The sequence below is a fragment of the Capsella rubella genome, unplaced genomic scaffold (genome assembly GCF_000375325.1).
Source record: "Capsella rubella cultivar Monte Gargano unplaced genomic scaffold, Caprub1_0 scaffold_8, whole genome shotgun sequence".
Classification (NCBI taxonomy): domain Eukaryota; kingdom Viridiplantae; phylum Streptophyta; class Magnoliopsida; order Brassicales; family Brassicaceae; genus Capsella; species Capsella rubella.
Genome location: NW_006238916.1, coordinates 13,179,500 through 13,204,123, shown reverse-complemented (window position 1 = coordinate 13,204,123; position 24,624 = coordinate 13,179,500). Strand labels below are relative to the sequence as shown.

The following is a 24,624-nucleotide window of genomic DNA, read 5'->3' as shown; positions in this document are numbered from 1 at the left end:
GTGAAAATATATATTTTATATATTCCTCATCATATATGTGCGTATAAATACGAGTCACCACCACCTCTATCTCGTTATCTATATAGTCAAACGGAGGAGAAGCGAAAACACAGAGACCCAAAGAAAAAGGATCTTTGCCATAGATGGGAGTAGAAAGGGGAAGTGGAAAGGCTCTGAAGAAGATGTTGAAGAGATGTTCGAGTTTGGGGAAGAAGAGTGACGTTGACGTTAGCTTTAGCGGCGTCCCCAAAGGTCACTTCGTCGTATACGTTGGTCATTCCAGATCCCGACACGTCATCCCCATCTCCTTCCTCACGCACCCCATCTTCCAGGTCTAATATATATATAACCTGCATGGATCTTCTTCTCATTAATTGATTGCATCCCATGTGTATAAATGTTTGATGCTTATATATATATTTGATGTTCATGAAACAGATGTTGCTGCAACAGTCTGAGGAAGAGTTTGGGTTCTTCCAAGACAATGGACTAACCATCCCTTGTGATGAGCAATTCTTTCGATCACTTATTTCCTCCATTAATCCTTGAAGAAGAGAGCATGGCTATATATGTGCCTAGCTACTTGTGTATATCGTCATATATTTTCGTCCTAGATTAGTTCTCTCATGTATTCATATTGCATGATGTCCTTTGAGAGTTGTAGAGTTCACGTTACGTAAGTACTTTTGTTTATTTAACCTCATTTTCTCGGATGATTCTAAAACCAAAGGCGTTACATATACAAATTGTAGGGCAGAAGCTATAAACAAAAGACAGATCATACAGCAGAACTACATCGCATCTCTCTATCATTTCTTTTTTTGTATATTATGATTGGACGCCTCCACCATAATGCTGTCCTTTTGCAATTCTATATACATATATCCCTATAACATCAACAAATTGTCGCTCTCGACACGCTTGGACCCTTTCTCCACCAAATAGAGAGGGTCACTGGCCACACATAGTTCTCTCAACACACGACCAAAATTGTCAAAGTTTTGATATTCTATAGTTACTACTATTCGAACATATAGATGCTATTCTTATTCATTTGAGTATTTGGTCTTTGTAACTATATATTCTACTTCACACCCAAGTAAACGCGCATGATCATATGTGTATACACGACACATCACCTACGACCTACCTTGAAAGTGGACTTTATCCATGATGATGTCACGGCCGGATCGGATAAGCCCTAGTCACAAAAACAACAATGTTTTCAGATTTCTATTTTTTCATTATATGATGTTAAACAAATCTTGGAGGTGGTATATATGTCACCACCACCACCACAAAAACACGACAAGAGATTTTCCATTTCACTATAAAATTTCAGATTATTTTGCAAAACCATATAATTTATATAAGTAAACGTCTTCTATATCGCACAGACTTCGGACACTTGGCTCCCTATAAGTATGATTTCATCGTGATATTAATATTCGCATCGTATAGGTGGTGACGTAATTGACATAGCAACGATCAACTGTTCTTAGCAATTGATATTCATGACTTGATCAAACTATATACTATCTAATTAACTACCATCCAAAATTCTAATCATTCATTTATATCGCGTGAAAACAAAAACTTAAGTAACCGTTTCAGTTAATCGTTATGCATTATACACAACATGTACTTTTGGATAAACTCGAAGTCTTTAATCATCTATGTATTTGGTAACACCAATCACAAATCATATTTATTGGTGTATAACTATTTATTAAAATAGAACAGACAAGAAATTGTGAGTTTTAGTTGAGAGGAGGTGTGGGGTTCTCATGTCGGGTGGTCTCTTATATGTGAGCTTTTTCTACTGATTTGCCCATTGTTTCCCTCTTCATATAATTGATTGTCACCAAATATAATCTTGGCATAAAAATGGTTTTTATGAAACCTTAAGTCTTGTTTTCACTAGATTAATTAACAAAATAGAGACTAATGTGGTTATGTTTCATTGATTCTAATTTCTTTTCATTTGGATGAACTCTCTTAATGTGTTAATCCACAGATTATAAAGTTATATTACATATATAAATTAATGGTAGAAAAAGTGGACTAATCTCAAGTGATATCATCAACTAATAATATAATGGATCCGTGTGCTTTATAAAATAGGACGGCTACAAAATTGCTCAACTTTCCAAAATTCTTTGTCGAAGTTAATAAAGTATTGGCCTTCTGTAGATATAGATGGCCAAAAGAAATGTAACTGCAAAGGGTAAACCAAAAAAACAAAGGACATGATGACTAACTTTGAGAAACTAGTTTATCAGAATTTGGATGAAGCTATTTACCAATATTTCAAACATGATTTGGGTTAAGTTTGAGTGATATCGTAGCATGTTTACGATCTATACTTAAGTCTCTTAGCTTTGGGAAAACGAGGAGCAACATCAGCCCACAACCTTTTAGAGCGGTCGTGAAGATACAAGCAACTCTCGCCGAGCCTACACCCTTTGGCTCTGTTAAAAAACATGCACTGTTTCTGAATCTTAACCTTTACGACTTTCATATCATCAACTCTACCTTTGTAATTGTTATTTTGATTTGTTGCCGGACTGACTCCCCCATGTTCCCTAATGAGGTTCTTGAAGTAGTCTAGGTTTTTCACAGGCTTTGCAGAAACCTGATCACCCCGGTTTATATTACCATTACGGATTTGAAGATCTGTTTCAGTCTGAGCTGATTCCGGTATCCTATTGATATCCCGAGTGCTGGAAGCGGACACGTTAAGGGATTGGGTCTTTTGTTCCGAGACTAGAACATTTTCAACTGGGCTTGGTTTCAATGGAGCAGCTGTGTAAGAATCTTCTTCTTCAACTCTTGTCAATGGTTCGATGCCAGAAGACAATGGAACTAGGGTCGGTTTCATTGATAGAGCAGTCGACATGGGCTGAGTGGGTTTGGGGAGTGGAGGAACCGTAGCACTGGACTGAACCGGAACATGTACATTGTGTGGCACACCATTTCTAGGTATGTGAAGTCTAGGATTGGTGATGTCAGTGTTCATACTGTCACCATTTGCGGTTTCAAGTGGTTTACTATTCATGTCATTCAACAAGTTGGCGACGATTTTGGGGTCACTGAGTAACTTGACAAGTAAAGCAGCATCGACCTGACAGCCCTGTTCCTTGGTTAAGGCAGACAAAGCGGCAGAAGCAGCGAGACTCAACTCAGGTCCAAGTAGAGAAACAGCTGAAGGAGCCTCGAAATGGTGAGAAGAAGATTGTAAAGCAGCAGCACGATCGTCTTCAATGGGAGTGAGACGGATAATAGGAGTATAGCTGTCGTCATAGTGGGATTGTTCTACAGCCGGTGAGACGGAAGGACTAGAGAGAGAGATAAGAGATAATTACTAGTGCATTGGCACAAAAGAAAGGTCGTCTAAGATTAAAGAAAAACAAACAAAATATATACCGAGCAGGGATGACAGAGCGGTGAGGATAGAAAGCTTCCAAGACTTTAGCGATCCTCAAATTCTCGGAAGGAGTTTCGGTGCTGTCACCACCAGTCCCGCCAAGGAAAGCATCATCGATGATAAACTGATGAGTCGGATAAAGAAAGAAACAGAGTTTTTTTGAGATATTAAGAAAAGAAAGAAAGATACCAAAAAAAATAGTTTAGGATAGGAATAGAAAAGACCTTGGGTGGGGGTATCCATTTGATGAGGGGAATGGTAGAGGTACGCCTGGATGCGTAGTCAGAAGCTTCAAATCCAGGTGGAAGATTGGATGATGCAACTTCAGCGGGACAATCATCAGTTAGAAACATCTTCACCTGTTTGTCACATTTTTGTTTAAGTCAGTAAGTGCAAGTCTCCTCTCAGCAGCCACAACGTCGTTTTCAATTCATATACTAAAAAGATATGAAAAAAGGCAACCCTCCTCCTAGATGTTTCACTATTTCAGGATCACAAACTTTCTCAAAATTATTAAAATCCACATTTGTTTGTTTGTTGTTCTTTTTTTTTTTTGGGGGCATCTCTTTCTTGCAGTTGTTTAAGCCTCTCAACGTATTCATTCTCTGCTACGGTAAACTTACTACATGGGTGGTTCTACTTTGGACCACATCACATTACAATTCAAGATTACAACCAAAAAAACATTAAAAAAAGGTATGTTGCTTTGAGGATGACTTATCATAATCGATTCAATTAAGCAAAAAAAAAAGAACAAGTGAATAATTAAATCAGTCAAATCAAATTAAAAAAAAATATCAAAAAGGATTGGTGACGACTGATATTGTGAATGTCCGAATTAAACTTGAATTTGACTTTGGGGGAGGTCTGATGATTAAAAGATAAAAAGGAGTAAGGAAGATCTCTATCGGGAGACGAATGGAATGGAGTGGCCAAAAATACCTGAGAAAGCAAACTATCTGATGCCCATGACACTCTTGATGATTTCTTCTTCCCTGTTTTCTTCATATTACTATTCCCTAAAACTTCAAATAAAGACTACTTTTTCTTTTCTTTTCTTTTGGGGTCAAAGAGTCAATAAGAAACCAATTCACTCTCAGAAACGAAACGACTAGTATTAGTAGTAATCCTCTCCCTATTTGAGGAATAAGAAGAGACGTCGGCGATACGATTTGTGTTGTGTGGAATGAGAGAGAGAGAAAGATGATACAGTAATTGAATCCAACCCCAAAACTAAAAAAAACAAATAAAACCCTAACAGTCGCGCACACCCTTTTTTTTTCTTTTTCTTAATTACTCTTTTTATTTTTATTTTCTTATAACTCTAATGGGTTAATATACCTATAAATGGAGGCGCTGATTGGCTCCCACCATTCCTAATCATATTTTTAATTTACTTATTATTACTCTCTCGACGATTTATTTTACCCACTCACATTTAATTATTCACAATAAACTCCCTTTTTAACGTTACGTTTTTCTTTTCTTTATTCCTTTAAATTTTGAAATTTGAATCTTATTAATTTGGAGTATTTACTAAAGTAGAAATCGCGAACAAAAAATAAAGCGGCCTTTCAAGTGCGGCAGTACAAAGTTAAGTGGGCATTTAATAGAAGTCTGTGTGCTGGGCCACAAAAGGGCTTTGAGGTGCAGGCCAAATTTTAGTGGGCTTAAATATATAATTATAGCCTCTTAAGGGGCCGGTTGCTTGCGTTCAGTGGCGTTTTGAGTTCATAAACTAATGGCAGGGTTGGTCAACGCTTGCCGGCGATTAACGAAACCATGTACACCTTTACGTAGCGACGAATACAGAGAGGTTCACCTTTTTTAAAGTTACTAAAGTAACCCTCACTCTCTCACTACCCCCTCCAAGTCCGTGGCTTATAAAGTCCATTGGGAGCTTGAAATCAAAATACAAAGCGCGACGTGCCCAATCATTTTTCTTCTGATCCGATCTGACTCTCCCATCCATCCTCCTCTCCTAATGGCGTCCCAAGACAATGTGTCCAGATCTCCTCCTGCTAATGCCCACCCCATGAAGATCGCATTGGTCACCGGCATCACCGGCCAGGATGGTTCATACCTCACGGAGTTCCTACTCCAGAAAGGCTACCAAGTTCACGGCCTTATCCGACGTTCCTCCAATTTCAACACTCAGCGACTCAACCATATCTACGTCGACCCCCACAATGCCAACAAAGCTCGCATGAAGCTCCACTACGCTGATCTCTCTGATGCCTCCTCTCTCCGCCGTTGGCTCGATGTCATCAAGCCTGACGAGGTCTACAACCTTGCTGCTCAGTCCCACGTTGCTGTCTCCTTCGAGATCCCTGACTACACTGCTGATGTCGTCGCTACTGGAGCTCTCCGCCTCCTCGAGGCTGTCAGATCTCACAACATCGACAACGGCCGCTCCATCAAGTACTACCAGGCCGGCTCCTCCGAGATGTTCGGCTCCACTCCTCCTCCTCAGTCCGAGACCACGCCGTTTCATCCCAGATCTCCCTATGCAGCGTCCAAATGCGCCGCTCACTGGTACACCGTCAACTACCGAGAGGCCTATGGTCTGTACGCCTGCAACGGGATCCTCTTCAACCACGAATCACCACGCCGGGGTGAGAACTTCGTTACTCGGAAAATCACTCGGGCTTTGGGAAGGATCAAGGTCGGATTGCAGACGAAGCTCTTCCTCGGAAATATACAGGCTTCAAGAGACTGGGGCTTCGCAGGAGACTACGTCGAGGCAATGTGGCTGATGCTGCAGCAGGAGAAACCAGATGACTACGTCGTGGCAACTGAGGAATCACACACTGTCGAGGAGTTTCTGGAGGTGTCTTTCAAGTACGTTGGGCTCAACTGGAAAGACCACGTCGAGATCGACAAGAGGTACTTCAGGCCAACAGAGGTGGACAACCTCAAAGGAGACGCAAGCAAGGCAAAGGAGATGTTGGGGTGGAAGCCCAAAGTAGGATTCGAGAAGCTGGTCAAGATGATGGTGGACGAAGACCTTGAGCTGGCTAAGAGGGAGAAAGTGCTTGTCGACGCTGGCTACATGGACGCTAAGCAGCAACCTTGATCTCGAACTACCCAAAGATGAGCCATCAGTATCTTGCTTTTCTTCAATTGAAATCTAGTTTTGTTTCATTTGTTGTTGTTGTCTTTTATTGTTTCAAGTAGTTCAACTTGCGTATAGTCAGTCCATTGTGGATGTTGTACCAAAGGCAAACAGAACATATATATTACATATGAATTTTCCCTTATCGCAACAATGGTTCCTTAGTGTTCACCAGCGATTATACAACTCAGAAAATAAACCAATGTAATGATGTATAAAATATGAAAGCCTAAAAGATGAAATGAAAAACGAAATAAAGATCCACAACAAAAGAGATCAATCAATAGCATCATCATCATGCATCTATGCAAACTCAAAATGAGATCAGAAAATATAGTATAAATCTAGACATATTCTGATTCACCAATCTACCTATTGTTCAGAGTATTTACTCTTATGCATCTTGTTTAGAAGACAGAGTAGTAGTGTTAATACTGACTGAATCAGGTGATGCAAGAGAAAAAGGCGGCACTGTGGACCTTAGAGATTCAGGTCCTTCAGAATTAATTCGCTTACATAATGTATCGCAGTTGTTGATCACTTCTGTTAACCTTCCTTTAAGCTCCCCGAGCTCCACCTGCAAACCATGAACTAAAAATATGTTCCAAGTATAAGAAAAATGAAAAATGAAGTCCAGTGTCAAACACATATGCATAGTCTACACAAACAAAAAGTACCTTGAGATAAATGCTGGGAAGTTGTCCTCATTGCAGAAACAGAGTAGTTGAACCTCTGTAAGAGTTTAGTCGCCAAAGCATCTGCCACTTCTATCTTGTTTTCTATATCTTCCTAGATACATGATACAACATGTAATATAAGTCAGTTTCCCTTTAATTGCTAAACCTACAAACACACTGTCACTGTGATGCACACGCAGAAGTTTCAGACATAGAACCAAAGTAAGTAGAAAATCTATAGAAAAAGAAAAGAAAAGAAAAGGATTGCATTCCTTTGCGCTACATTTGGGAACCAAAAAGAAACACTAATTACTTGGGGAGTCTAAAGAAAGTTGTCGGCTAATTGCAAACATTTGTTAGAGACTGAACTCAAAGGCTAAGAGGAGAAATACTCAGACCATGAGGAGAAAATAAGAGTAAGGAACTCATAGTTGATTGACAAAAGGAGCAAAAAGAAAAGAGAGACCTGTGTCTTGGTGATTTGTTGAGCTTTGCTTTCTTGCCATTCTCGGTAAATGGAGAAGAGCTCTACAAGTATTTGAGGATCAACCGTATCTGGGGAGAAAAGCAGGAAACATGGAGTTGTAAGATGAATGAAGACAAGAAAAGAGTTATTTCATCATTGAGCCTAAGTAAACCGACGACAGGATGCAACAAAACCCAAAGACAAGCAGAACCCCCACAATCCATCATTTGAGGTTTAAAGTTCACCACAAATCCCAATAACAAATGTTTTAAAGAAAGCTCACTGGAAGATGAACTCGACAGAGCTTTTCTCACTAAGATGTCCGTTAAGCTGCTCTCCGTGGGAGGCGACTTCAATATTGGCCTACTCTGCATTTCAAACCAACAACAAAAATATTTAATCGAAAATTGAGAGAAGAAGACTAGTTTCCATGTTCGATTTTGGGCGAATTGGAGTAAACTCACAACTGTGAGGGATTTCAAATTCTCGAGAATGGGATCGACTGTTTCGGATCGATGCGAGATGGTCGTAATCACATCTCCACCTCCATTTTCCTGGAATTTGTTCAAATAATTTCATATATGTACATCGGAGGATTGAAGAACATGATGCCTCAAGAATCAATCAAATCCAAAAACATCATATATACCTGAGCGCCTAGCAGAGTTGAATCTGATGCTCCCATTTGCTTCTTCACTGCTACGAATCGATCCTGTATTTAGATTTTAGAATCAGCATGGTTTTCTTTGCATCCGCCACCACAAGGACAAGGACAAGGAGAGCGCCACTTCACGTTTCGTGAAATCGCAATCCAACGGCGTGACGTTTTACACCGTATGTGAGACGACAATATGTTTTCAAACAGACGCACGAAACAACAGCTCTTTTGGATATGTATTTTTTTAATAATTATTGGGGAAGGGGGACAGAGCATGAGTAAACCACAAACCATGCTTCACCGCGCATGGTAGACAAAGCCCATATTAATTGGGCCCACCTTGAGCCCACTTTCCTTTTAGAACGAATAATTTGAATACCGCGCAATTTGGGACCGTATTGTATTATTCTCGAGTCGCTCTGATGCATTTATGTACGAATAAAACTGAGCAAGTGCATGTAGAGCAATATATATATCTTGTTCGGTTTCTCACCTTCTTCTGTTTATCCATCGGAAATCAATTCCTTTCGTTCAATTTATTACGTACGACCATAATATATATATATATATATATGTGTGTAAGAAAGACTGAAAGTCCCAAATTAAGTACGATGCCGTTTCTTGTGCATGCATGCATAGATTGAAGCCGCTGGCCTCTATTCTTCGCCACTCATCAGCAACTGAGACGCCACGAACTTATCCAGATATCTCCAGTCAGTGATCCTCTTCTCCACGCTCACGTCATCTTTCCGGCCACTCTGCGTCTCGGAGATATTACTCTTCGGAGTCATTTCCCACGGATCCAGAGAGGGGCTCTCGAGCTGAGGAAGCTGCGAGAATTGATCATCTCCCATGGGGTCAAGCAGGTACATAGATCCGTCTTCTACGTGATTGACCTCGGACACTAGTTCTTGCTTAAATGGTGTGACAGCGATATCAGTGTTATGTCTGGCTCGCTTGCCTATAGGTTCCAAGAGAGTGGCGTCATAGAAAAAGCAGTTGGGATCCCAAAGTTGCCTTCTTTTGTTCGGGACTGTCGTTCGTTTCTTGAATGCTCTACACACTACCCATCCTTCTTCCTGTTTCAGTACCGTACCGTTTAATCTTGATCTATATATAAGTAGTAATAGTTTGTTTCTTAATTAATCCATTTACTCTCGAGACCAAGAAAATGAGATACACACAACTTCATTTGAATTATTTCTACGTATATATATGTATATAGTGGGGAAAAAGTGAGAAGAATATTTTGGCTCTACATATATATATAAATAAGATCATTCTTAATTACCGGTGGAGGAGAGCTCTGGTGTGACTCGAGACTGTAGTATTCGTGAATGATCCAATCGGACTTTTGGCCATTAGGAGCTCGTCCTCGGTAAAATACAAGCGTTTTTCTCATACCGATAAGTTTGGAGTTGAGGTAAACGGCCTTGTCCCGCCCTGTTGCCTTCCAGAAACCGGCTACGGTGGCTCGATTAGTCCTAGTTCCAGTCGGATACTTCTTGTCTTTGTGGCTGAAGAAATACCACTCCTTTTGCTCTTCGTACCCTATCCTACATCTCTCTGCATATATAACCAGTCTCATAGGTTGCATATGAATCTTTCATTTTTATACAAATTAATTTATGTAGATCTACATAGTTATCTAGCAGCTTATAGTTTGCTTTCGTCATGTGTACGTATGTTTATACGAAAGTTGTCAAAACCCTAACTTCTAATTTGACCTCCTCTAGATATATAGTCTTAATTATATAGAGTAGATCGATGTATAATTCATAAATTGCATATATTATAGATGGAACCAGCGTTCTTTGGTTAGTACGTATGAACGATAGATCACATGCATATATATATATATATATATATATATTGGTATGATAAGTATATAAGAGGAGAGAGAGATACCTTGTAGATCCCATGGTTCGATCTTGTAAAGATCAATTTCTCTTATAACGTCAAGATCAATCCTCTGGGAGGCGACTTTCTTCTTAAGATAATATCCGACAAGTTCTTCATCTGTCGGATGAAACCTAAATCCAGGCGGAATACTAGAGGACTCCTGATCCAGCCTCATCATATTGATAGTTATCTTTTAGGTTTAGTTATTTTGATGAGGTTTCTTCTTGATCATAGAAAGATCGATCATAGAAGAAACCCGACCGACTCTATCAAGAGGAAAACAATATAGAAGTGAGAGAGAGAGACTTATTGAAGATGTTAATTAGGTACAGAAAAAAGAGAGATATGGACCGTCCACTTGATCGACGACATGTGTGTTTAGACTTCAGAGTGTAATCATAAGCTCATATCGCGTTGGCGTAATTCACCATCAGTCTTTCTATGCGTGTCTCTAGTGTATGCACATATGAACATGTATACTATATAATAGATACACAGAAATACTACTAGTATATTAGAAGATATGAATCTCTAAATTAATATATGAAACGAAGTAATGATTATGTTCGAACTTTTATATATATATATGAAAATGAGAAAAAAATTAAAAATGGTGGGTGGTTCCGTTTTGAGAGAAACGGGAGAGAGAAGCTATGTAAAATCATCATATTGTTTTGAGTTACTTCATGCTCCAAATGATGTTTCCTTCTTCAATCCTGTATTATCTATTATTTATACATTTATATAATATTTTAAAACACTCGAAATCATGAAAAGAATGACTACTGGGAAAACTGAAGATATTGAAGTTCATAGTGCTACACTTTCAATTAGGGTATGACCCTATATATAAATGTAAAATGTGTAATTAAGAATGTGGTGATGTGCGCGCGTAGGTAAAACCTTTATGGTCTGTTTGTCGTTAGTTCTCGTGTCAACACTCTGATCTCTGTGTTTGACAAAACGACTACATGGTTTCTCTCTCTCTCTCACACTTGATTTCACGCCTAGGTACACTAGAAATATATATATAGGTGCATATATTGAACCTAAAAAGCTAGTTGGGGAAGCAATGATCTGATCGAGGGTACATTAATAATAGTGGATTAACTAATTAATCGTAAAATGGATCAAAAGGGACAAAGGGTCATATATATTGGAGTAAGTAGAGATAAAAAAAGACTTGGCATGAATTCGGAGTATATAACAGCATGCATTGAGTATGTACTGTTGGATTGGAAAGGTGGTGGTGGTCGTCGGACGTCGGGTCGTGGTATACATACATATATATATAGTAATAAGCGTAGGATATATGTTGTAGACTTGCTTTTACGGAGAAATTGGACATTGGAAATTGTGGTGTGGATCCATCCCCCTCTGGCCTCCCTCCGTTTGCGCATGGTTTATCTATTACTAGTATTTCTTTCACGAGTCAGTCAGTCAACCACTAGGCACCAGGAGAGTGAGGGGTTATTTTTGTCATTGTGAATGCAGCTGTTGAAAGAGATGGTGAAGTGGAACACACGTGGCAAGGTTTCACTGGTTAGACGGCTATGCTCTTTAATTACATACAAGGCAAAAACAAAACGAGGAAGCCAACGAATGGATTTTGAATGGCCAAATTATGAAATTTAATTCTTGATGTAACCATTAATTACCATGTAGGATTACTGATTACATTACATGATCGAAAATCATTCAGTCTATACACACTCCTAGTCTAGTGTTAGTGTTTTGACTTTTGACTTTCGCCGCTGAGATATATCTATCTGAGAATTTGCTTATATTTTTCTTACTTTCTGTTTTGGTATTTTAAATTAGGAATTGCCCCAGCTTTCATTTCTTTCCCCAATTAATTAATCAACGACTCTGTGTTTTATTATTTTGTGCCTTTTTAGGGTCCGGCATCCCTTTCGTAGGTATATACTGCTGCAAATGTAGATATATAAACATTTTCCAATCAAATTTTATGGCAATTCTGACTCAAATAGGAAATAAACACAGAGACACAGAAAGCCACGATCTTCAAAATTCACTAACTGCAGGAGAGGCGATGAAGGTCTGTGGTTGATTAGAGAGTTAGGTTACAAAAAGGAGAGGGACAAAACGCTGCGTTTCCAAAGACTAGATTTCTTGGGACGAGGTGGTCTGAATGCATACATCTCTCTGGACGTCGAATTCATGTCCACGAACCCGTGGAGCTTACCCACCAGGGAGGCGCTCTCTCGGACATGACCCATGTCTTTGTAATCCGACCACAGCCGGTGTGCCAGCTGGACCCGCCTGTGCCTCGTGTTCAACCCAATGTCCCATCTCATGAACAAGTTCTCTCTCTCTTCTTTCGACAATTTCCTCTGCATCAGCTTGCTCAGCTTATACCTCTCCCTCGTCAACCCCCTCGTGCTGCTTGTTTTTATACATTCCACTACTTTAGTGTTTTTACTAAACCAGAAACCAAATTAACTAGACAAACAATACAATATGAGTTTTTTTTACCAGGAGATTAGGGTCGTCATATTGCCCCCTTCGTTGCTATTTTGAGCAAAAGATTCTCTGATGTACTTAAGTCTACGGAGCTCTACCTCCAAGTACAAGCAATCTTTCTGATCTCCTCTGAACAAAAGGAAGAAGTAGCTTCTGTGAGCCATAGAGACGTTACACACGTGCCATAGCTCTATTATCTCACTCTGTAGCCTCTTGAACTCCTCCGGCCAATTCAAGGGCGTGTCTAAGTAGTCTTGTATTGGGTCCACCGCTGCGTCCTTGAAACTCTTTGTTGAACTCAAGGCTAAGAACTTCTGTTCCATTTCCTCCATCTGCCCAAAAATGAACAGTTCAGTGACACGGACTTAAGTGATTTACGAAAGCAAGTCAAGCAAAACTAACCGAGCGATGGATGATTTGTTTGTCTTTTTGAGCAGCAGTCTCCTCTGTTCTGTCCTGGCTTATCGAAGCTCTACCACTTGTCTGGAGCTCAAACACAGAAGCATCAGATGGCCGGGACGGTGTTTCAATTGGCGAATCTGTTTCGTTACTGATACCATGTGAAGCATCATGCGTCGTTTGAGTGTCACTCAAGCTTCTCTCAAACCAAGTTGTTGGCATGCTCCTTCCGCCAAACTCATCCTGCAGGTTCCTGATATCGCACATTTCCAGGTTGTTCTCAGCTGTTTTGACAAATTCTTTGTCGTACCAGCTTGGCGGTGTATCAGCATCTTTCTCAACCCAAGAGGAGGAAGAGCTCGATAAGAAGCTTGCTCGGCAGCTTTGACTTCGGCTCAGCTTCATGCCTACGAACGGTTGTGAATCTGTCTCCCTATGCCAAGTGAAAAGCGTTTTTGGAGAGGGAGTGATAAGTGCTGGAGGCGTCGGGATTCTTCTCAGGTTAGACATGGTCGAATCAAACTCAACAGGAGAACATTCAAAATCACAGAGTGGAGGAATCTTTTTGAGATTGCTTTTTTGTCTTGCTTGAGGAGAGGCACCACTGACTTCCTTTACTCTTTCTTCTTCTTCGTTTTTTGCTTCTGTGAGGGGTCGTAAGTTCTTTGGCTCTATCACACATACTGGTTCTGCTACATTCACAGCCTCGCATTTGCCTGGACTGCTCTCGGGCATAGTTTTCTCTAGACCTATAGTGATATCTAACTTTTCCGTTTCTATGCACCGAACTTCCCTGCAATTATCCTCAGAATTCCTGTCAGCCTGTTCGGCCTTTTCATCAAACCATTCCTCCTGAACATGAGGTTGATGTGCATTCTCTTCTATGTGAACATGAGGTTGATCTGCAATCTCCTCTATGTGAACATGAGATTGGTGTATAGTTTCTGTCCTGTGAATATCAAGTGGGACCTTAGGGAAACGAGTTACAAACGCAAGCTGTTGAAGCGGACTACTTGATGCAGAATCAATCCTAAAATCTGATAGCTGGGAGACATTTTCTTCATAACTATATTCAGTTGATCGTGGAGATATACTGGAGCGGTGAGCTGATATAGGGCTCAGTGGTGTTGTCTTCTCAGAGTCCCATGTACTGCGCACTCGCAGCTTGGGGTATTGATGTTCCAGAAGAGCCTAGAAATAATTGAATTAATAAGTGGCAGTGGAAGGATATATAGGCTTTCAGTAAGTGATAATAACATACATTTACCTCTATTGTTTCTGTTGCTAGTGTCTCTTTTTCTCGTTGTTTTTCTTCTCCAACCATTCGTCGTAGATCCTCAATCTCAGAACGAGCTTGCTCTAGTTGTTGTGCTAGTTGGAATACCTCTTTCTTTAGCTGTAATAAATAGGATAAATCATAACTCAAGCCTCCAGGAAATTATAGGTCAATTAGTTTGTGAGCAAGACAAGTCAATAAACGCAGTATAAGTGTAGCTGCAGTCGAAGGAAGATGATATATATAACTGTGAGTTCATGGTACAACCTATTTCCTAGAATCTTAAAAGGGTGACTGAAGTACATCCAACTACCTTTTCAACCTCGAGGTCTTTCTCCGTCAGTAATGCAGTAGTGTTAGATACAATGGAAGCCTGACCAGGGCTTCTCAACTCACTTTCCAGTTTAGCCAACTCCCTCTGCAAGTGTTTCACTAAAGCTTTGTCAGACATGACAACATTGACTTGTGCATTTGTTGTCACCTCCTTTGCGCAGCTGGCAAATAACAGTGTGTTTCTTGATTGCTCAACATGGATTCTCGCAGGGCTCATAGTGCAAATAATGGCTGTTCTTGCATTTCCTCCCAAAGAAGACTGCAGTATGCGCGTCAGTTTTGAATCTCTGAACGGAATGTGCCCAGTTTTTCCTTTACTGCATAAAGTAAACCACATAAGCTACAAAGATAGTGAATCACTCAGAAAAAGAACAAAAAAAAGGGAGCCTTGTTCATAGGAACTGATAAAAGGTAAGAAAAGAACAATACAAAAAACTAACATACACATGGTAAAAAGGTGACAACAGGTATAAAGCCATAATTTGAACCAGAGAACTTGACTTTCAAGTACAACAAATGGCTGCTCGGACAGATTAATAGACCATGAAATTCACTTTTAAACTAAAAAGAACAGATCTTAATCTATGGTGGCACAATAAAGAAAATGCTGTGGAAGCTAAGTGCTTACAAGCTCACCTTAGCTTACGGATCACAGTTCCTAGTGTTAACAAACTTCGGTTTATATGACAACCTTCTTTTAACCTTGTGCCGGCTGATAATGATTGAGATGCACGTTCACTTCCAGCAAGATCAATGAAGTTCTGCACGACAAGTAGTTGCTTAATAGAACCCCTCCCCCCCTTCAACTCAATTTTTAGCAGAATATATGATGTGAGGTTCAAATAGATGTACCACTGTCGCTGTTAGTGTACTAAACTTATCATTGGTGGAAAAGTCACGAGCCGTGCTTTCAACTGTCTGTAAGAAGGTAGGAGTACTAAGATATAAGTTGCACAAAAAAAATCATGAAGAAGGCTATATGAAATCATAAATATAAATCAACAAAATGCCTTACCAATCTCAGAATTTGATGAGAGCGGGAGCTAACTTCATTTAGAGCTGTCTCTCCAATTTGCCGTTGAGCTGCAAATGGTAAGACATATGTCAACATTGTTGCAAAACATCACTAGTAGAGACCTGAGATACCAATTTTGAATGATCTGTACCTTCGCAGACAGAGAGGAGTTCCTTGAAATGGTTCCAGTCGAGCAGAGTTTCCTCAGTGAGTTTCTCAACAACTGTCCCTTTCTGTCAGAAAGAAATTTCCCAGCATGAGAGATTGACTGACTGCAAAAAGATAAGTTGTACAAAATGAAAGGATCATAGTTACCTCAGGGTCATCTAAAAGTCTGAGTGGACTAGTATCTGTACTTAAGAGATCTCTTACAGACTCATTGTAGATCTCCATGGCAGAGAACTTTAGAATGAATTCTCTTTCTTTGTGCTGCAGAAATTAAAAAAATTAGCTACAGGTAGAGAATGTAAGATGTAAGGATAATGTATTCTCTCTTTACCTTGCCAATGTAGTCATATATATCAACCAAGGCACAGTCGGTAATTCCGCTCATAGTGTAAGTCTTTCCACTGCTTGTTTGCCCATACGCAAATACACTAGCTAAGAAACATGCATGCGAGTTATATGCAAGGCAAGGAGAGAGAGAGAGAGAGAGTAAAAAACGGAGAAGGAAGGATGAGATACCATTAACGCCACTGACAACGGAGAAAGCGACTTCCTTAGCACCTTGGTCATAGACATGCCTCGTACAACTCTCAGGGCCAAACACTCTGTCTAGAAGCAGAGGAAAGGCTCAGTAAGGCCTGACGAAGAAAGGCCGGGAAGAAAAGACCAAAATCGCTTACCAAACGTGTAAGCAGAAGGATACATGGAACGGTCAGAGATAGAAAGCTGGCTCCTGTAAATGATAGTTGTATTGTTGATGCAGTCCCAGTCGGGGACATTATTCCTTAACCGTTCCTTGTCGTTTAAAGGTCGCATACGAACAGAAACGTAAATCTTTTCCTCAGTGACGCTAGGTCCTTGCATATGATCCTCTTCGGAAGCCATCTTCTACCCTTAAAGAAACAAAGATAACAAGAATATATAGGATACAGAGAGACAGATCGAGAGAGTGAGGATAAAGAGAGACAAACTAAAATAATAGTGCTGAACAACTCAAATCATTGGAGCAAGAAAGTCCAGTCAAATTCCATGTATTAATCGAGAGCTTATAATAATTAAGTAAGTAAACATACAAAACAAAGCAAACATAAAAAGAAAAATACGGAGATAGATATATTGCTCTAGCTAGTCTCAAAGACAGAGACAAACACAAGATTCATAAAAGAAAACTATATATATATATGAAGGGAAAGGATTTGGAGTCATGTGAGAAATATATATATATGCATGGTCCCCTAGAAGTAGAAGCAGTGCTGTGAAAAGTGTTGCAAGCAACAGCATTAAGGCTATAGTATATGTGAATTATTAGCTAGAAAACATAAGAGATAGAAAAGAATGAAAATCAAAAAATTACCGAAAGAAAAGAAATCACAGAGGCGCTCGAGTCTTTATGTAGAAGGTTCGATCTGGCAGAAAGGAATCTTTGGTAACACCATGTGCAGTGGTGAACTTTGTCTCAGAGACACCTACACCAAACCTGCCTCCAAAAACAAACAACCAAAGAAGATTCCAAAAATACAAATACTGCATTTTAGCTACGAGTATTAAAAATAAATAAACAAATCATGAGGGGAAATGTGGCTATGCATAGCGAGAGAGCATGAAGAAGAAGCTTGGGGATGAGGAGGAGAGTCAATGATTATTCAAAGAGGCTCTCTCTCTCTCACACACACACACAGAGAGACGTACAATGTGACAATGGCAATGGCAATGTGGGGGAACTTTAAAAAAAAAAAAAAAACTTTCTTGTAGCCTTGCTAAAGCTAAGAGATGATTCAAGAGTGAAATCAGGCGCAAAGTCATACAAATATCTTACCCTCAAACAAAAGACGCCCCGTGCGTAGAAGGAAGATATTTAGAGAAAACAAAACAACAAATGGAGGAGATCGATCTCCATCTCCACCTCCACGGAGGCAGCCACCAAATTGTCTCTCTCTTCCTCCCTCTCTGGTAGATATAAAGATGATGATGAATCAAATCAGACTACTTTTGATATTGGGAGTAAAAGCACCAATTCGTTCGTTAATTGGGGGTTTTATGCAAATCGTCCTCTCTCTCTCTCTCTCTCTCTCTCTCTGAATTTTGGCAAATCCTCCTCTCTCTTCTCTCTCTTTTTTTTTTTTTTTAATGTTTCCTTTTCTTTCTTTTGAATCCTAGTAGTTAAATTAGTAAGCGACACAGAGGGCAGCAAGGCATGTTTGCGACGGAAACTGCAGCGCTAAAGAAAGCAGATGTAGTAACTTTGTGTTTTTCAATTACCATTTTTACCCCCACCGATCAGAGAGTTAACTAACTATTGCTTCAACCAACCTTTCTCGCACTGCCCTGTTGTTAATTAAAAGTGTTTTTACTGCACTCTCCCAATATTAATCTCAGCAGATTAATTATTTTTGTAACTAACGACTACATCGTTCCATTACATCAATCACCTTTCCGTCTTAGTGACAAGTCACCAATCGCTCATTGCTTTTGCAAGCTATATTGCTTTCCATTTCATTTCGTTTCTAAGTAAGTATATATATATATATCGTTAATGAGAGTTTTTTCTTCTCTTATTATCGTTAATGAGAGTTATTTGATAACAGTTTCAAATATACTGCAAAAAAAGAAAAGAAAAAAAGAAAAAAAAAAAAAAAGAAGAAAAGGAAAAAGAAAAGCACAGGTGCACATGGGTGTTCCGTTTTTGTGCCTTGTAAATTTTTATATAAAAAAAAATGAATATATCATCAGAGCTGAGGCAATGCATGTGCGTGCGCACACCTCCTTTTTCCTTACACCCTACGCACATTTAATATTATATACTACTACTGTTACTGATTAAATGTAACACTAGTACATTAAGAGAGAGAGAGGCTTCCATTCATCTTTATGTTTTCCTTTTTCCATATTTTTCATGACTGACTTTTTTTTTTTTTTTTTTTTTGGTAAAAAGTTAAATTTTTTTATGATTTATTTCATGACTGACTTGTACCTGCTATAAGTATAGATGAAGCATAATGTAAGAGTGTAACTTTTTTTTTTTTTTTTACATGCGTTTCTTGTTTTTATCTCACTTGTTGAAAGAAAAAATAATATGTGTATAAGCCAAACCAACCAAGGGTACTAATTAAGTTTCAACCACATTAATTATATGATTTATTTGATACAGATGTTACGTTGTTGGTTCATGCATGCATATGAATACAACTAGTATGCACTGATAGCTTGGTCGGTAGTCTGCGTATTGAAGAGACTTGTGTTCTTCTTTTTTTAATATCTTTTTATGTTATGATAGATGGGTCATGTGTAATTGTGTATTCTTTTTCTTTAATATCGTTCTATATTGTTCCGTGAATGTGTATTATAATATTAATAAGCCTACAACATTTATGTCAAAGTGGATCTTTTGTGTAGGAAATAGACATGTTTAATAAATTAAAGGGCCATGCACATGATGTTGATGTGGATGTGGACGAAAGTTTCTCAACTATATGTCACATGATGATTCATACAAGTCAACGCTTCTACTTCTTCTTTTTTTTTTTTTTTTTTTTGTCTTCAGCGCTCTACTTCTTTCTTTCTGTTTTTTTTTTTACTATCTTTCTTCTGAAGGACCACCGTAGGTGGGCTCTTGTCACAAAAGCCCATAGTTAAGAATAAAAGATGTTCCTTAATGTTGGGCCTCGCTACACCAGCTATATCAAAAAAAATAAAGAATTTGAAAGAAATAACAACACAGGGTATGAATGGTGTACTTGCGAGTGACCTAAGGTAGACCCAAAGCAAAACGTCGCATATGAACGAAACGAACGATATAATTGCTCTTAATTCTCTCGTTGCTCAAATCATAGCCTCAAAGCTAAGATGCAAATCGGTTTATACAAACGGTAGAAAAGGTACAAAATCCAAAGAACTCAAAAGGGAAGCAAAAACTAGTGTTTTACTTTCGATGCACCAAAATTTAACAAAATCCGTTGTAGTCTAGCTGGTCAGGATACTCGGCTCTCACCCGAGAGACCCGGGTTCGAGTCCCGGCAACGGAGTTATCTTTTACCTTTTTAACATGGGAAGTACTGTACTGAACTGTACAGCAAACAACAACATAACGGTGTTTAGCCCGCTCCACAAATATATAACTCTCAATAGGCCTACAAAAGGTAAGGTCCTATTATCGATTGTTTCGTTGATGGGTTTTTTGGTAAGCCCATCCGCCGGTTATAAGCTGCCGAACAAAGTAGTATCCCGTCGGGGGAATATGCAGCAGAAGCCGAAAGAGACCGTACACGTTGACGTATACCACACGGGCCTTAATCTATAGTCACCTAGTTTCGGCAATGTTCGGTACACTCTCAGTCTCTCGCTTGTCTCTTCTGTTCCATTTTTCTACATATTAATAAGAGAATATCAAAGATTCCTTTTTTTCTTTGATAAAATTATATAAACGTGCTATGATTCCTTTTTCAATCTCTATATAACATTGATCTGTTTCAGCTTACCAACAAATAAATAAATAAATAAATAACAGTAATTAAACTGATTTTCAAACCATGTCTTTTTAGTTTAAAGATGATAGTTACGTCGTTAAATGTGCCTTAGCCACTAGCTAAAACTACCTGATTCCACTTTGAAAACATCTTACTATCTGTTATATATATTACTACATTACATCTAAAATATACATTGTTAACGCAAATTACATGTTACGTTCATTTGACTTCTACAGTCGTGTAAAAACCCACCATTTGGCAATTGCATAAGAAACTTTATACAAAAGAAGAAGAAAAGAAAAAACATAACTTCTCCAAGAGAGTTGGAACGTGAACGAACTAATGAACGATTTTCAAAGCACGTGACACTCTTCCTAGTTCCTACCCTCCAAATTTAGATTCCTACATTTTCAGATTCCTTTATGCGATAAGCATTGCTGGATCCATCGTAACCGGATTTAACTCACTCAGTCTACGCATTCTCACTAGCTGACCCCGATCGAGTAAATAGATTTTTGTTGTTATGATTTGTTACTCTTTCCGACTATAATTATTTTTATTTTATCATTATTTTTTCGTGTTCGATTAAGTATCGTTTTAGATTTTTAATTTTAAGAATTATAATCTTGTACTTGCTACTTTAACGTCCTAACCGGAAGAAAAAAAATTGTTTAGCTTATTAGGGGTGAAAACAAAAATTGGATCGTTTTCTTAAATGTTTGTGAGAAAGTCTTAAAACTACATTTATAAATGAAATGATCAAGAGTACTATATATATACACCGTTACTTATCTTTCTTTTTTTTGTTTGGGGCAAATACACCATTACTTATCTATTTAATGGAAAAACCAGTAAGCCAGTAACGCAAGACCCCATACGATCATAATGGTTAAGACTTAAGAGTTGAGAGATGAATGAATGGTGTGGGACTGTGGGTTTATCCTTCAGTTGTTGTTTGGTCTCATATTATTGAATAACGTAAAAAGCCATGGCAAGGATATCGTGAAAGTACCCTTACAGAGTCCGTTTGAGTCATATGCCATTATGTATGGGTTGTGTGGTAATTCTACTAGACGATGCGTAAAACTGAACGTACGAAGAGAAAATAATGTGACGATAAGAATGTTATTTTGCTCCATCACATGTCTTGTTGGCCCTCACTGACCTCTCTAATTAATCTAGGCACACACCTCAACATTCAACTTCCGTGAAACTAGCCCCAGAAAAAAAGTCCTATCCGTTATTAACATTAATATATATTTTGTAGTATTAACTTTTTAACAAAACGGGGGAATAATAATACATAACTTATATGAAAATTGTTTCTCAAAGAAGAAAGAAAGCATATGTAAAGAAATTTAATACTTCCCCCGAAAAAGCTCTCAAAAAAGACCACCCTCTTTTGGGCTAAATACCTTCTTTCTCCTCTAGTGTATCTCATTAGGGTGTGAAGAGAACTTTTAAACTGGAAAACCTTTTCCTTTTTAGCCGCTTTATCCTGTTTAGTCAATTATTGAAGTTTTTTTCGTGAATCTGGAAAGAGTAAAAGTGTTTCTTCTTAGATGTTCTTCATTTCTGGGACCACTTTTTCTAGTTTTCGGAAGCTTTTGTTTGTTTTCAAGGCTGTCTATTTTCTTCCTTCCTCGGTTTCGCTCCTGTGTTTGGATCTGTGGTTTTTGGAAGAAAATAAGGGTTATTTTGACAAACGTGTCTTGGGTAGTCATGTCCTCTGCTATGGATAAGGCTATGTTGGCCATGTCCTTGGAAGAAGAAGATGAGGTGCCTTTTGAGATGCCAGATCTGCCGGAATTCAGTTCAGTTGAGAGAAATTCGATCAGCCTGATTGGTCGAACCCTAAATCCTTCTTGTCAGCCAATGAAGAACCTTATCAGAGTCATGCCTAGAAAATGGCAGAAACCGGGAAGGATGAGAGGTGTTGCTCTATCTAACGAGAAGTTTCAGTTTATCTTTGATTCTGAACATGATCTTCTAGAGGTGCTTGCTAAGGGCACGCATACGTACAATGATTGGTCTTTAGCTGTGGATAGGTGGTATGAAAGTCCTCCGGCAAACTATCTGCAGTGTATTCCGATTTGGGTTCAGATATGGAATCTCCCGGTGAACTTTTTCACGGTGAAAGCCATCACAGCTTTGGGAGAGTTGATTGGGGAAGTGAAAGAGGTTGCTTTTGACCCCGACATTCCACAAATTCAAGAATTTGTTCGGGTGAAAGTCTTATTTGATGTCTCTCGTCCCTTAAGGAGAGCCAAAGAATTGAAGCTTCCAAAAGGAGGAGTCACCACGATTCGCTTTCAGTATGAACGAATACAGAAACGATGTTATGAGTGTCAGAGGTTGACACATGAAAAAGACTATTGTCCCATATTGATTAAGAAAAGGGAAGATGATGCTGCTGCTAGGAGAGCTGGTCGCTCGGTGCCTAAACCAACAAGAGTCCCGTTTCTGAAAGAGTCTGATCCATTGTTTGGAATTCTCAGAGAGGATCAAGTTGGATTGGACCCAGCCACTGGTCGACAAAGGATTGCGGCTGATGTCTTAGAAGGGATGAGACAGTATCTGCTAGTTAATAACAATGAAGATCGGCATGTCAAAGCTAATAGAATAAAGAAATCAGTTAGTGAGGTGGAGAAGGACCCGATTGCCAAGAAAACCATTCTCAGGATGGAGACAGCCCCGATTGTTCATGTTGATGTAAACAAAGATAAAGGAATTGTCTTTGGTTTTGAAGAACCGGAACTGGTAGCTCGAGAGGAGGAGGCTCAGGAGGCTGGAACTGGTGAAAGAGTTAGTGGTAATCTGGTTATGAAAGAGAGAACTTGGCTGGTGGAAGAAGAATCAAATCATAGTTCTGATGCTTTGGGGTCCTTTCTTGCTTTGTCGCAGCCCTTTCAAGATAGATCTACGGGTTTTAGTACCGGTTTCTTTGAGGCTGGTACTTCCAGATCTAAGTCAAAGAAAGGAAATCAGAGAAAGAGACCTCCCTCAAGAATTAGAAAACCAAAGCCAAAGCTATCTCAAGCTGCAATGGAAGACCAGTTGTTGCACTTAGATCTATCAAGGAATGTGAAAGAGAAAAGGAAAGCAGAAGATGGAGGACCAAGCACTGCTAAATTGTCAAAGCTTAACCCTCTGAAGGTGATCCCAAATGAGGGATCGCCCAATGGTTAATGAGTATCATTAGCTGGAATTGTCAAGGCTTGGGACGGTCTCAAGACTTGGTGATTCCTCGTCTCAAAGAGATGCGTAAAAAGCATTTCCCTGAGATGTTGTTTCTAATGGAGACGATGCAAAGTAGAGAGAGTTTGTTTGATGTACAGTGCATGTTGGGTTATGATAGTATGTATACTGTGAACCCAGTTGGAAAGTGTGGAGGTCTAGCGCTCTTTTGGAAGGGTAGTGTACAAATTGATATTTTGTTTGCTGATAAGAACTTAATTGATGTTCAAGTACAGTTTGGAGCATCTAATTTCTTCTTATCATGTGTATATGGTGATCCGGATGTTAGTTTGAGAAGCTCAGTTTGGGAAAGAATATGTAGAAGTGGGATTGGCAGACGAGATAGATGGTGCATGATTGGGGATTTTAATGCCATAAGACACAATGGAGAGAAGATTGGAGGGTCGAGAAGAAGTGATAATTGTTTTAAGCCTTTCAATGAAATGATTGAAGTTTGTGGGATGATAGAGCTCCCTAGTTCTGGCAATAAATTCACGTGGGCAGGAAGAAGAAGGGACCATTGGATTCAATGTTGCCTAGATAGAGCCTTAGTGAACAAAGATTGGTTGGATACCTTCCCAGCTTCTAACCAAGCGTTTTTAGACATGAGAGGCTCTGATCATAGACCTGTCCTGCTTTGCCTGATGGCTTCTCAAGACGCTTATAAAGGCCAGTTTCGATTTGATAAAAGATTTCTCCATAAAGCAGAGGTTCAAATGGCAGTGAGAAAGGCTTGGAAACCTGGAATTATTGGGGGAGGTTTTCTTGTTTCTCAGAGGTTAAGGGAGTGTAGAAAAGCTTTAAGCTCATGGAAAAAGAAGAACATGATGAATTCCAGAAATAAAATTCATCATTGTGAGCTGGCTCTTGAGAAGGTACAGTCTGGAAGATGGCCAAACCCTCAACAGGTTCATGTTCTAAAAAGAGAGCTGGTTAAAGCATACAGAGAAGAAGAAGATTATTGGAGTCAACGGAGCAGACAAAAATGGTTGATGTCTGGTAAC

At 39.1% G+C, this 24,624-nt stretch overlaps 7 protein-coding genes and 1 non-coding gene across 12 annotated transcripts; 4 read left to right on the top strand and 4 right to left on the bottom strand.

The window, feature by feature from the left end:
* The first annotated feature begins 126 nt into the window (after positions 1-126).
* On the top strand, positions 127-718 carry LOC17876709 (auxin-responsive protein SAUR50). The gene is made up of 2 exons (XM_006282063.2): positions 127-332; positions 439-718. The coding sequence occupies exons 1-2, from the start codon at positions 144-146 to the stop codon at positions 547-549; spliced, it is 300 nt and encodes a 99-aa protein (XP_006282125.1). The 5' UTR covers positions 127-143; the 3' UTR covers positions 550-718.
* A 1,510-nt stretch (positions 719-2,228) lies between these two features.
* LOC17875713 (zinc finger CCCH domain-containing protein 68) lies at positions 2,229-4,611 on the bottom strand. Its single transcript, XM_006279560.2, has 4 exons — positions 4,370-4,611; positions 3,652-3,786; positions 3,427-3,551; positions 2,229-3,338 (listed from the first exon to the last, which is right to left on the bottom strand). The coding sequence occupies exons 1-4, from the start codon at positions 4,433-4,435 to the stop codon at positions 2,354-2,356; spliced, it is 1,311 nt and encodes a 436-aa protein (XP_006279622.1). The 5' UTR covers positions 4,436-4,611; the 3' UTR covers positions 2,229-2,353.
* A 414-nt stretch (positions 4,612-5,025) lies between these two features.
* LOC17876593 (GDP-mannose 4,6 dehydratase 1) lies at positions 5,026-6,687 on the top strand. The gene has a single exon (XM_006282309.2). It carries the CDS (start codon positions 5,412-5,414, stop codon positions 6,501-6,503), a length of 1,092 nt encoding a protein of 363 aa, XP_006282371.1. The 5' UTR covers positions 5,026-5,411; the 3' UTR covers positions 6,504-6,687.
* Positions 6,688-6,737: 50 nt separating this feature from the next.
* Positions 6,738-8,482, bottom strand: LOC17874941. The gene is made up of 6 exons (XM_023789985.1): positions 8,335-8,482; positions 8,150-8,239; positions 7,969-8,053; positions 7,686-7,774; positions 7,220-7,331; positions 6,738-7,133 (listed from the first exon to the last, which is right to left on the bottom strand). Exons 1-6 carry the CDS (start codon positions 8,368-8,370, stop codon positions 6,937-6,939), a joined length of 609 nt encoding a protein of 202 aa, XP_023645753.1. The 5' UTR covers positions 8,371-8,482; the 3' UTR covers positions 6,738-6,936.
* Positions 8,483-8,825: 343 nt separating this feature from the next.
* On the bottom strand, positions 8,826-10,653 carry LOC17874687 (NAC domain-containing protein 105). Of its 2 annotated transcripts, XM_023787860.1 has the most exons (4): positions 10,604-10,653; positions 10,252-10,511; positions 9,635-9,909; positions 8,826-9,422 (listed from the first exon to the last, which is right to left on the bottom strand). In XM_023787860.1, exons 2-4 carry the CDS (start codon positions 10,421-10,423, stop codon positions 9,000-9,002), a joined length of 870 nt encoding a protein of 289 aa, XP_023643628.1. In that variant the 5' UTR covers positions 10,424-10,511; positions 10,604-10,653; the 3' UTR covers positions 8,826-8,999. The 2 variants fall into 2 exon arrangements, with proteins under 2 accessions (XP_023643628.1, XP_006280905.1); XM_006280843.2 differs by having other exon boundaries at positions 10,252-10,618.
* A 1,519-nt stretch (positions 10,654-12,172) lies between these two features.
* LOC17875135 (kinesin-like protein KIN-7H) lies at positions 12,173-18,203 on the bottom strand. 4 transcript variants are annotated; one of them, XM_023783371.1, is made up of 15 exons: positions 17,734-18,203; positions 17,272-17,394; positions 16,598-16,810; positions 16,437-16,526; positions 16,252-16,352; positions 16,068-16,181; positions 15,904-15,985; positions 15,753-15,820; positions 15,590-15,655; positions 15,374-15,498; positions 14,718-15,054; positions 14,390-14,524; positions 13,132-14,319; positions 12,742-13,061; positions 12,173-12,648 (listed from the first exon to the last, which is right to left on the bottom strand). In XM_023783371.1, exons 3-15 carry the CDS (start codon positions 16,800-16,802, stop codon positions 12,330-12,332), a joined length of 3,150 nt encoding a protein of 1,049 aa, XP_023639139.1. In that variant the 5' UTR covers positions 16,803-16,810; positions 17,272-17,394; positions 17,734-18,203; the 3' UTR covers positions 12,173-12,329. The 4 variants fall into 4 exon arrangements, with proteins under 4 accessions (XP_023639139.1, XP_006281818.1, XP_023639145.1 ...); XM_006281756.2 differs by having other exon boundaries at positions 16,598-16,805; XM_023783377.1 differs by having other exon boundaries at positions 14,396-14,524; positions 17,734-18,199.
* Positions 18,204-19,866: 1,663 nt separating this feature from the next.
* On the top strand, positions 19,867-19,939 carry TRNAE-CUC. Its single transcript has one exon. It is a non-coding gene; the product is annotated as a tRNA-Glu (tRNA).
* A 1,897-nt stretch (positions 19,940-21,836) lies between these two features.
* On the top strand, positions 21,837-23,865 carry LOC111832127. Its single transcript, XM_023788465.1, has one exon. The coding sequence runs from the start codon at positions 22,106-22,108 to the stop codon at positions 23,570-23,572; it is 1,467 nt and encodes a 488-aa protein (XP_023644233.1). The 5' UTR covers positions 21,837-22,105; the 3' UTR covers positions 23,573-23,865.
* The last annotated feature ends 759 nt before the right edge of the window (positions 23,866-24,624 follow it).